Source organism: Daucus carota, chromosome 6, assembly GCF_001625215.2.
Source record: "Daucus carota subsp. sativus chromosome 6, DH1 v3.0, whole genome shotgun sequence".
Lineage (NCBI taxonomy): Eukaryota > Viridiplantae > Streptophyta > Magnoliopsida > Apiales > Apiaceae > Daucus > Daucus carota.
Genome location: NC_030386.2, coordinates 27,834,119 through 27,846,247, shown reverse-complemented (window position 1 = coordinate 27,846,247; position 12,129 = coordinate 27,834,119). Strand labels below are relative to the sequence as shown.

Here is a 12,129-nt window from a genome sequence, read left to right as displayed (position 1 = left end):
TAACCGAACCGAACCGATATAACGGTTTGGTAACGGTTACGGTTTTACCCCTAAAACCGAACCGAAAAACCGAACCGTTTATATAATATATAATAAAAATATAACATTTATTATATATTATTATATATAACATATTATATATATATATGTGTGCTACAATATATTAATTATATATTTTAGTAAGAGAAATAGATATAATAAGTATATAAATATTTTTCTAAAATTAATAAAAGTATTAAATATGTATAGTAGTTTCTAATCATATAAAAACCGGGAAAAAACCGAAACCGACCCACGGTTAACCGAACCGAAAAAAACCGTTTGAAACGGTTCGGTTACGGTTTCTACCTAAAAACCGAACCGAACCGAAATATACGGTTCGGTAACGGTTTTAGGTAGAAACCGAGCCGAACCGACCCGTGCACACCCCTAATTTGAATGATGCAAAACTGTTTAATCCTTTGAGTGAATCAGTACTGTCTTAAGTTTGATTCGGATCGGAAGTGTTTACTGTGGCAATACTCACAGTTTACTGCACTTGGGTGATTTTGTTGTGATTCTGGATAAAGGGTAAAAATATCAAGTTGGTCACTCGTTTTATACAAATATATCAAGTCGATCATCACTTTCCAATTTGATTTGAGTTAATCATTTAATCTGTTGTTTATTTTGTACAAACATCAACTATATGATCGTTTTTTGAACTCCTTAAAAATTAATTGTTAAGAATCTGATCTCTTTTTAGTCCATTAAAATATTAACTATTAGTATTTTCTTCAATTATCAACTTGGTGAAAGGTGAAAATTACCAGGATAAATGATATTTAATGAAGACCGTAAGATAAATTACTAGGATAAAATGATATTTAATAAAGAACACAAAAAAATTATCAAGATAAAATGATATATAATGAAGACCAGAAGAGATGTTACTATTTTTTGTGGTTATCGAACTATCCAATTCACTGCGTGAATTATTTTTTGCGGTTTTCGAATTATTCAATTCACTTCCACGCAATGCCAAGTTAATGGGGGGTGTTTGTTTAGGGCTTTTAAGCCCAACTTTTGGTTTATAAGTCAGAACCTTTTATTTGTACGGTTTGTGTAAAAGGTTAAGAATCATTTATAATGCTAGCTTTTGTTTCAAGAGTTCTACTTATTTCTCAAACAACTTTAATCACTTATTAGTCTTAATTTGCTTCTAACTTCCACTGTACTTTTTTATTTTAAACAAGAAACACTTATTTTAAATTCACACAAACGGCCACAATAATTTACAAAAATATTGTATTTGATATTTTAGATGAAACGAATGATCATCTAAAAATTTCACCGATCAAGTGGATTATCCGTATGTATTATACACACCATACATACACAGCAACATGTTCTCAAGAACTCCAAATGGAGGGAAAAGCATTATAAATAACATTCATGTTTGTTTAATTCAATTTATCGCACGACTTTTGTTGACGAGAAGGAAGATAGCTAAGATAACAGGAGCGGAAATCATGGAAAGAGCAAGAAGAATGTTGGGTGTTGTGATTTGTGGGAATAAAGCGCTTCCGTATTTGATAACAGCAGCTCCCAATACTGATCCACCTACAAGCTTCAGCACGTATGTAACATCCTCCCCCTGTACAAATTCAGACATTATTTTTCTAGTACGAAATTCAAATGTACAAACACAGCACACGTTTCTGAAACAAAAGACAGGAACCTGGGAGTTGAAGGGAGCTGGGTCAGGGGACGAGGCTTGAGACTCATCTTTTCGAGAAGCTTGAATCATTAGGGACTTGCCCGACGATGTGGTCGGAAATACATAGGAGAATCTAGCGGTGGAGATTCTGTCTGACTGGCGGCAACTGAAGGGTGAGCTTCGTGTCTGACCAACAAGGATTTGGGTAGCTGTGGTTGCCATATCCTTTGGACGCAAAAGCAATATTCACCTCAGCTCCTATTTCATTCTTCAAACTTCATTCATCTGCAATACTTTGATATTGCTGGTTTCAGTATAGTTTATGGAACGGCCCAAGATAAGGCCCATTTGTATCAATCACCCAACACCCAAACTCTGGTTTAATTTATAACTTCAGTTTCTTTTAATGATCTCATAATTAGGGTTAATAGGCAAAAAGATCACTGAGCTCATGACCAACTCGCAGTTAGGTCATTGAACTCAAAAAATTTGCAAACGGATCACGGAACTAGATATAATTTGCAGTCAACTCACTGAACTAATAAAAGATTGCATTTAGGTCACTGTGCCGTTATGTATCAGTTGACTTTAACGGAATCCGTTAAAAAATTTAAAAAGAATAAAATAAAACTTTGAGAAAAAATTCAAAAAATTCGATTTTTTTAAAAAAAACTGAAAACCGAAAAAAATTGAAAATTTTGAAAAAGCTATAAAAAAATCCGATTTTTTTAAAAAAACTGAAAACTTAAAAAATTTTGAAAAAGCTAAAAATAAATATGCAACTTTTTTAAAATATGAAAAAAATGTAAAAACTTCGAAAAAAAATCTAATTTTTTTGAAAACAATAAAAAAAAAACTGAAATTCAAAAAATATACCTAAATTTTTGAAATTAAAAAAATTTCAGAATTTTTTCCAATTTGCAAAACTTTTGAATTTTTAAGGTTTTTTCACAATTTTCAGATTTTTTTAAAAAAAAATCAATTTTTATATTTTTTTCAAAGTTTTTTTTTTATTTTTCTTGACGGATTCCGTTAAAGTCAACTGATACATAACGGCACAGTGATCTAAATGCAACCTTTTATTAGTTCAGCGAGTTGACTGCAAGTTAAATCTAGTTCTGTGATCTGTTTGCAAACTTTTTGAGTCCAATGACTCAACTGCAAGTTGATCAAGAGTTCGGTGATCTTTTTGCCTATTAACCCCTCATAATTATAATTTCTGGATTTTTATCTTATATCTTACATGTAAAGAATTATATTAATTATCAGTTTAATTTATTTTCATGAGATTATAATATCTTGCGAGAGAAAATATTATAATTCATAAAATTAATGGAAAAGTGATCGTAATACACTTGACTCAACTATAACTAAAGATGCTGTATTGCTGTTGGCATTCTCTGTTTTATTCAATTCTGTTGAAAAGGTTGGCTTGTCCATTTCCTTTTTTGCGCTACATTGGTTGTCAGGTCTAGCTTTGGGGCTTCATCTTCCTATACATAATGGCACTTTTGTAAAGTCTTTTGTATAGGAACTAAAAAGATTGCATCATACAGGGTCCAAACAGTCATTTATCTCCCATACAAAACCACTTAAATAATTTATCTAAATACTTACAAATATATAAGCAACACTTTAGGTGCGTAATTACAATCTACGATCAGGATTTATTTTGATAGCAACATTCACAATTTATTATAATGTGAAGAAATCACTTTATTTAAAAATGTGGTCGTCGTTGCAAACCTAGCTTGGATGGGCTTCTTGGTCTGCTGTTTTTGACAAAAGATTTGTCAAATAGGCTGAGAACACATTGAATACCGTAACCAGTTTCCTCAATCGAACATTGTCCTTTGAAATATTTGTAAGCACCAGCCTCAATTCATCGTCTGATGTCCTCGTCATAGCATCATCAATGCTATTACCATCAACGGTTTTATTGTCCTCTACATCTTTTAAAAGAAGTTGCACCTATTCAAGGACATGAACCATAAAGGTGCAGTCACAGCAATTAAAGATTTGTGGTACAAAATCAACTATTTGAAATAAGTATGAAAGGTACCTCTGTAACAAGTAAACCAATTTGTTTATCAAATGTAGTGAATATTTCAACAGCACTAGCCGGTGATGAAGTATCGATGGTCAACTTGTCTTCTTCCTCAACAAGTAAAGTAGCACTACATTCGTTCAGGCGATTCTGAAGAACTTCACATTGATGCACCAGTTTCACATAATTTGTATTTGTATCTTTGTGCCTTTGCTTTTCCTGCTCAAGATCCCTCTGAACACAATAAGCACCCACAAATTACAAAGGAGAATATGTAAACCAAATTGAACTGAGAAGTTGACAGATGGTTAACAAGTATCTGCCCCCCAAAAAAATTAAGGTTGTAGGCTCTAAATGGTAGTTTTAACATATGCAAAACTATACTAGATATTCTGAAGCAAAGATGGCCAAGAAAATATTACCTCCCCTTCTAATTTTTCTTTCATTAATCTGCTAACCTCATCCTTCAGCTCTAGCTGACAACTTCGACTCTAAATGGTAGTTTTAACATATGCAAAACTATACTAGATATTCTGAAGCAAAGATGGCCAAGAAAATATTACCTCCCCTTCTAATTTTTCTTTCATTAATCTGCTAACCTCATCCTTCAGCTCTAGCTGACAACTTCGAAGAGATTTGACCTCTTCAACCAAGAGCGTAAGATCACTTTTTGATTTTGACTCTAATTCTTCATGATGTTTACGTAAGATATCGAGTTTCTCGTGGGTGAGATCTAACTCTTGCTGCAAAATTTCATTCTGCTGAATAATGGATACTTTTGTCGACTCCAGAAGCATTTTTTCATCCTGAAAAAAGGGGTGCCATATCATCAACCATCTGACAACAGATTATGTTTTTAAGACATTCTTAAAATAAATTAGACCTGTTCTGACTTCAACTTTAGCTCCAACTCCGTTAACTTCCGCTTGAAATCATCAGCATCGAACTGCATTTGGGTAAATTTGCCCTCGTTTCCACTCTGCTTGCTGGTCTCAAGTTCCACCTCCAGATCCTTTACCTGCAAAACAGAATCCTAAAAAGCTAAAACTATCTAGATGACATTTATTACATGGTAGAATTTCCACTTCCAACCATTCAAATAAAAAAAGCAACAGTTTGCCTAATATACAGAACAAACACAAGATTCTTTTACATTTATGATAAAACTTATAGTTACAATTTACTATCAAATTTTAATAAACGTGCACTTATTAATTTAGCACCCTTTTATCTTGAAGAGTAATGCATTGGAGTGTCAGGATTGCAGTATAATAGAAGGTTGTGTGCTCAACAACTTGCACTCGCTTTGTTGCTCTGGCAGTCAGTACTACATAGTCTACATGGCAGCAAAAAAAAAACAAACAAACCAATATTACCCTTGACATGCTACGAGGATAAGTTGGGCCTGGCAGTAAGCTTTTAAGCTACATCGTCAACATACCTTTATGTTTATACTTGAATTAGCAAAAAAAAAATTACTTGCTCAAAAAAAAAAAATTTAAATCACACAGTTTACAAGCACTACGATCTAATAATAACAAAAACACTACTAAACTTATAGAGCTTTAGCCTGTTTAGTATACGCTCTTAAGGTATTTTCTCTAAATTTAAAATATAGATGATTCGGTATTCCTATTTAATGTAGTCATGATGTTAAAAGTACAGATAGCTCGATTTTTATCAGGAGATGAACCTAGTTCCATAAAGATATGAAGCAGGTTGTTAGGGACAAACCTTTGTCGTAAGATACTGTTTTACAGAAACCTCTTGGTTTAGTTTTGCTAGAAGAACTTCCCTGTCCGCATTAGCAGCAACTAGTCTCTGTTTGATGGTGTCAAGGACCCTGTTCACTGCATTATGCTCCTCTGGTGGAAGGGTATCTAGGATCTCGCTTGGAATCTGCAAGTCTGAGTCAGCTTCCATGGATTTAGAAGCTTTAGAAGCTCCAGGAAACTTGAGTGAATTATCACCAGTTGAATTTGCCACTCCAGAATCTGAGATTCCATTGTTTCTTACTAAACACAGATCACTTTCACCACTCTTAGTTGATAATGTTTGAACATTGTTACTCATTTTGCAATCGTCAAGTTGAGCATGGTGTTCCTTTATGTGCTCATGTAGAGATGTGTCATCATTGTGTAAAGAATCATCAGATTCATTTATAATGTGATCCGATGAAACCGCACCATCAGCAGGCACATTCTCATTTACATCAATCTGATTTGCAGCATCAAATGCTGCAAGGTATCCCCATACAAAAATTATGCTTTATGTCAGACAATACAACAGCATATATATCTAAAATTCTAAATTGTAGCACAAAGTACAGCCAACTGACTTAAGGATGCATCAATGAGCAAGAGAACACCTACATGACCTTGCAGCAGCTTCCAGTTCAAGGAACAATGCTACATGCACAGTTCTGGACACATCTATATCAGTGAGCAGTTTCTCCATCCAGTCCTCCAAAGCATGTCTACGCTGCAAGGTAGCATACTCAACATCTTAGATTAATACCATAAACTATAGTACTACCTGTTGACAAAAGAAAAGAGCAAAAAAATGTACTCGGAAAGTAATGTCACTCAACACACCTCCTACAAACCCTGGCACAATTGTAAGCATAAAAGAAGCATTAAAAATTTATCTTTATTATGTAGTTGCACAAGGTTCTTCTAGTTTGAACAGTATTTAGAAGAAAACTTAAGCCTGTCTTTGCATTATCAAATTACACCGAGCTCTCCTAAAGAAAATGTGTCGACTAGAAAGTAGCTACACAAATGCAGCAGCATAGGTCATTTCTATAAATCTTCTATGAATGGAATTGAAGATATCAATAGTGCATGTAAGGAACAGTCAACAGGAAAAAGTATTAGTGTTTCTTGTCATGATATATGACTATCAAGTGGAACAAGTGCATTCAAAAACTAAAAGTGATTTTCCAGATTGTTTTTTACAAAATTGTCATCACATTCACAAATTAAACCTAGCTGTGGTCTATTTCAAGGCACAGATGAAATCTGATGAATTAAACGTTCGCTTCTTTACTAGTATGTATCTTGACGGTATTATTGGTCTAATTCAATTCATATTCCTTCTACTCAACCATACTAGCCAAACCAGAGAGATCTTCTAAAATAGGTTGTTGATGGGTACTGTGGGCCGTTTAATAATTGGGTTAGAATATAGTTAGGCTAAAATAAGGCCTTCTAATAATATCATGATCATCAATAGTATGTAAAAGCTTATATAGTAAAAAAACCTGTGATTTTGGAAAAAGATCCTGGATATTATATTAAAATATAAGGGTCTTATAGATACATATTCCTGGATGGTATACAAATTTAACAAAGGTTCAATTAAAATGGATTTTGAAAATAAGAGTCTGTATTGTATACATAACATAATTAGGTTTAAATATCAGTTGAATTAAACAATATGAGTTTTTAAAAACAAAGTTCTAGATATAACGTGAGTTTTTTAAAATAGAACTTCATATGAACGTGCCAAATATTTAATATTCACCAATTATTTAAAGATATAACCAACATCTGGTATTTAATTAGTACACAGGCTCGTGCCTAGCATGGGATCTACACATGCTTGTTTATATAATATATAAAATAACAGAATGAAACAAGAGGTTTCACTTTTTCGAATATTACAAGTGAATGATATAAGTAACACACAGAAATAACAGGCTTAGAAAAACAATAACATAGCGGTATTCAGAATAAAAGCTTGTGTGCATTCGGAAGACATAATTTTATTTTAATGATAAAAGACGCAGTATTACAGCTCTAATGTAGAGGAAATGATGGATCAAAGAGTTCAAAAATATCTAGTCAAATATGTACACCATGAGTCACAGCAATAAGCAATAAAAAGTGTGTACCTCTTCCAAGTAATCCTTATTTTTCATCCTCAGAAGGCTCCTCGCAGGAGCTGGGGGTAGTTTTTTCTTGGGAAACTCATTTTTGAGCTAGCATCAACATAATAAAATTAAATGTTATCGATGCACCACACTTATTTCTCTGTACAAATTATAAAAACTGTAATTTTTTGCAAGAGATGTAACACACTGTAATCCATATTCAAGGAAATAGACTGAGAGTAACATGATACATTATAGAAGGCACTAGAAATTAAATTGCAGACTTACATCAGAAAATAGCTTCAAAAAATTATTAAATCTTCGCAAAACTCCTCTTATAGTGGTGCTGCCATCTGGTGATTGTACTGCAACTTGAACTCTATAATACTGTAGCATATGAAAGTCAGCAATACTAGCTTATGGCTAATGATATATGTTAACATACACACAAGTCAAAATAGCTCTAAAAATATGAAAGTATGCTCTGAACATGTTCATGCTACATAATTTATAAATTATATGCAGGAAACTATAATAGAATCATAGACTGCTAAGTTAACAACTACAAGCAGCTAAGTCCACCAAGTAGTAATTTTACAACATCGAGATGCAATTTTAGAAATATAGGAACTATTCTCTGACAACAGATTAAATCCAAGACACGATATTGGGGCATTTTAGACCTGTAATTTTCCCCATACCCACTTCCTAGAGCTGACAGCTTCTGAGATCTCTAAAGCATATACTCCCAGTAATAGAAACACAGTTTACAGATATTTTCCAGCTACACAACAGTCAGCATTTTCAGCATTGCCAAGTAGAGTTAATTATGTTGTTGTGCCTGGGTAAAACTTAAAAGGCTAGAGACCTGGCCTCAGGGATAATGAGCAACAGTCTTTGAAAGGAGTAGATTCTTACTTCTACTATACAGGGTGGTTTTAGCTTACTTATTTTGAGCTTCCACTGTTTATCTGGTTGGATTTGTTGTTTAAATGTATATTCCAACTGCCCTCATCTATTAGCTCTACCTGTAAATACTAAATTATTTTAGTCTATTATTCGTTGTCATTTAACTTGAAGAAGTGTTACTAAATTTCTACCAAACAATAAGCAGCTGCACCATCTAGGAAAATAACAGTACATATGCATCCTTACTCTCTTAGGGAGACAGCGGATGAAGTATAAAGACATACATAAATATGTTTCCATCTCACACAAATTTATGCATACGTCTGAAGGTAGATACATTATCTAACAAGTGTCATATGATCAAGGAACAAGTAAATATGTAATGCACATACCGCAGCAGGATTAGGACCGCTAGAACTCGGTACAATAGTCCAAGAAGGTATAGTGACACAGTAACTCCAACCTGTATGAGGATCGTGTGGCCAGACTGTTTTCCGACCATTCTACAGTTCGGAGGAAACAAAGTGAGTTTGTAAAGATGAGGGGCAGCAAGACGATACAAGTTCAAAATCATTTCACATATACAAAACTTCACCATAAAGATATTCATCTGAAGAGTATTCTATTATGTTGCAACCCAATATTGTAAATTTATCTGAAGAGGAATCTTTAACTTGTGAAAGTGAATTTAGCTGACAATGGAAGTACATAAGATTGCACTAAGCTCAGAACCGAGAGAGTACTGTGATTTCAGAGACAAAGCCTTTATCGAGATGCTAGCAACATATAGAATTACAGAGTATCATATGCCTCTTACAATAGGAGTTTAGTCTACGGGATTTGGAACCTTATTGCCATGAGTTAGTGTTTGGTTAAGAGAAACAATGTATAGACATGAAAACTCCTCCTATTAACCGAGTAAGCCATTCGTGATTCCACATCATTCCTATTACTGTTAACCCCATTTCCCATTCTTGAATTCCATTACAATCAACAAGCCAAACAGCCCCTACTAAATTACAATCAACAACTCAAACACCACCTAATTTATTGACCTTATAGAATTATATAGATTGTTGGATTATGTTGGACTTCATATTATTTTTTAGACTATTCAAAATCTGACCTGTAATTTTAAAAAAATTCTGTTCGATTTCAGCTCAACTCAGCTTAAAATCTCAAATCTCCTAGAATCTTTTAACAATCAATGAAATATTAATAACTATTAATATATACTAGTGGTTAAGTTAAGTTAGTTAATCAAATAAGTTAAGCTATTAACCGATACTAGTAGTAATTTAAGCACTTTTACCATATATACGAGCAATTCGAGATCAAACAGGCTTAATAGCAAAACTTGAGCTCAATAAACACAACATAAGGATTTAGAGAAAAAGGGGAAGTACCCAAGTGAGTGGGGGAGGGCTCCAATCCATGCCAAGTGGGAGAGGAGAAGTTCCATCATGCCGATGATGCTTAGGGGGACTCGTAGCAGCACTTTCAGTATTGGTTCTTGTTGAAGAGTAGGGGAAGAGAGGATCCGAGAGAGATTGGTAAAGGGTCGGGTCGGAGAATCCGTACCCGTAGAGAGAGAGATTGCTTCCTTCGAACATGTAGCTCATCTTCTTCCTCGTTTCTTACAACTTCCCACTTCCAAGTTCGAACAACCTATGTGTGTTTGATCATTGATGTAGTAATGGGGCGCTAAAAGAATTATTTATTGTTTAATTTAGTTTTTTCTGGATTATTTTTGGAAAGAAGTTATTAGATATGAAAAATATTAAGATAATAATAAATATTAGGATATAGTATATAATTTTAGTAAAATCTAACAGAAAATAAAACAAAATATTATGAATTACAAATAACTTTTTCAATTTACAGTTATAAATTAACAAAGGTAATTTATAATTAGAAATACGAATGAAGTGACTTATAATAAACTTTTTAAACCCCATTTCAAACAAACAAAAAAAAAAACTTTTTAAACCCCTGCTCATTTGCTCAATGTCCTTTTCAGCTTTGAATGTTTCAACCACCGTAGTCTTTCGTTACAACTGACCTACCCATCAAACCTTCATTTTTAGGAGTCCCTTGGTACGAATCATTTATTCCTGCCTTCCATATTTTTGTATTATTAAAAAAATTTACGAATCATTTATTCCTGCCTTCCATTTTTTTGTATTATTAAAAAAAAATTCTATTTCTTTGACAATGCACACTAGGGGTCATTTGTTATTTCTCAATCATAATTTCTGGATGATTGGAATTCCTGGACGATAGATAATCTGAATGCTGAATGGGTAATGCCGTTTGATAAATAAAATTTGAAATTTCTGGATGATATACGAGATATTTATATTATGCTTTAATATTTTATTAGCTTATAACCGTAACCAAGTACGAGATTTTATATAAGTTTTATATTTACCAGAAGTATAATATTTTTAATATTAATAGTTATTTTGACAAATTAATATTAAAATGTAATAGTTTTTTACTAACTATAAAATCCTAATTAATATGTAAGTCTTTATTAATAGTATAATAGTATAATAATGATAATCATAGAATTTTAATCAATTATGAAATCCTAACCAATATTAAAGTCTTTAATTAAAAATCTTAATTAATATGGAAGTCTTTTCATAATAGTATAATAATTATAAACTTCTTTGCATAATTATCTAATAATAATTATGATTATTAAATAAAAAAATTATATGACCCTAATCAAATTTCGGTACTTTGATATTCGATACTGTTCCGGTGAAATATGGTTTGACTTACTAATAAAAATTATTAATTGGTATTAAAATATACAACGTAAGAATACGTGTTTAGAAATAAGTAACAATTGCATGTATTATATTATGCTAAAAATCAGAGGGGTTTATCTGAACAGTTCAGCTTCATTTTTCATCATGAGTCGTCCAGCTAAATTCCAGAGTCGTCCAGCGCACTTTCAAATTCTTCAGATTCATCAAACAATCTGAATGAAATTAGTATATGTTCTAATAAATTTCGAGGTGAGCCAAAGTCGAAGCCGGATGGTCTGAGACAACAGAGAATAAACCCACTACTAGAAATTTCTTCAATTTGTTTATATTAAAAAGAAATGTATAAGTTGTGGCAAAAAAAAAAAAAAGATGTATGAGACAGTGAGAATGTAGGAAAAACAGCATAAAAAAAATTGCATCATAATTATATTAATTCGGTTTCTAAATAAAGAACAAACAATCATGGTTTTGTGATTTTAAATGGTTCGGTTTCGATTTCAAAACCTAATTTATAATTTTTTCATATATTTATTAATGTAAGATAAGATTATATAAATAGTGATATCATGTAACATAATTTAAATATATATAATAAAATATGCATAAGCAATGACAACATCACAAGACTCACAACCTCACATATACCTCAAAGAAATTATATGGTTACTCAAACAAGATGTGCGGCACTTCCAGGACTTCTACTTCTTCGCGAAGCATACAAACTTAAATGCTGATGAAGAAAAGCAAATTATAAGATGGTCTATAAACTAAATTAAAATAGTAATATACATAATTTAAATATATATGTATATATATATAT

The 12,129-nt window shown here is 32.4% G+C and overlaps 1 protein-coding gene and 1 long non-coding RNA gene across 4 annotated transcripts; one reads left to right on the top strand and one right to left on the bottom strand.

Annotated features, from left to right (window-relative positions):
• Nucleotides 1-1,233: 1,233 nt before the first annotated feature.
• LOC135147139 (uncharacterized) lies at nucleotides 1,234-2,106 on the top strand. 2 transcript variants are annotated; one of them, XR_010284665.1, is made up of 2 exons: nucleotides 1,234-1,618; nucleotides 1,717-2,106. It is a non-coding gene; the product is annotated as an uncharacterized LOC135147139 (long non-coding RNA). The 2 variants fall into 2 exon arrangements; XR_010284666.1 differs by having other exon boundaries at nucleotides 1,713-2,106.
• Nucleotides 2,107-3,250: 1,144 nt separating this feature from the next.
• Nucleotides 3,251-10,255, bottom strand: LOC108227957 (PX domain-containing protein EREX). Of its 2 annotated transcripts, none has more exons than XM_017403365.2 (10): nucleotides 9,936-10,255; nucleotides 8,922-9,032; nucleotides 7,909-8,007; nucleotides 7,642-7,728; nucleotides 6,119-6,227; nucleotides 5,481-5,983; nucleotides 4,630-4,764; nucleotides 4,310-4,552; nucleotides 3,762-3,980; nucleotides 3,251-3,670 (listed from the first exon to the last, which is right to left on the bottom strand). In XM_017403365.2, the coding sequence occupies exons 1-10, from the start codon at nucleotides 10,149-10,151 to the stop codon at nucleotides 3,446-3,448; spliced, it is 1,947 nt and encodes a 648-aa protein (XP_017258854.1). In that variant the 5' UTR covers nucleotides 10,152-10,255; the 3' UTR covers nucleotides 3,251-3,445. The 2 variants fall into 2 exon arrangements, with proteins under 2 accessions (XP_017258854.1, XP_017258855.1); XM_017403366.2 differs by having other exon boundaries at nucleotides 4,346-4,552; nucleotides 9,936-10,225.
• Between the last annotated feature and the right edge of the window lie 1,874 nt (nucleotides 10,256-12,129).

Coding starts and splice junctions, on each gene's coding strand:
- LOC108227957 (XM_017403365.2), bottom strand. CDS start 10,151: ATGAGCTACATGTTCGAAGGAAGCAATCTCTCTCTCTACGGGTACGGA. Junction 8,008..8,921: donor GCGGTCCTAATCCTGCTGCG/GTATGTGCATTA, acceptor CATATGCTACAG/TATTATAGAGTTCAAGTTGC. Junction 4,553..4,629: donor TAAAGTTGAAGTCAGAACAG/GTCTAATTTATT, acceptor CCCTTTTTTCAG/GATGAAAAAATGCTTCTGGA.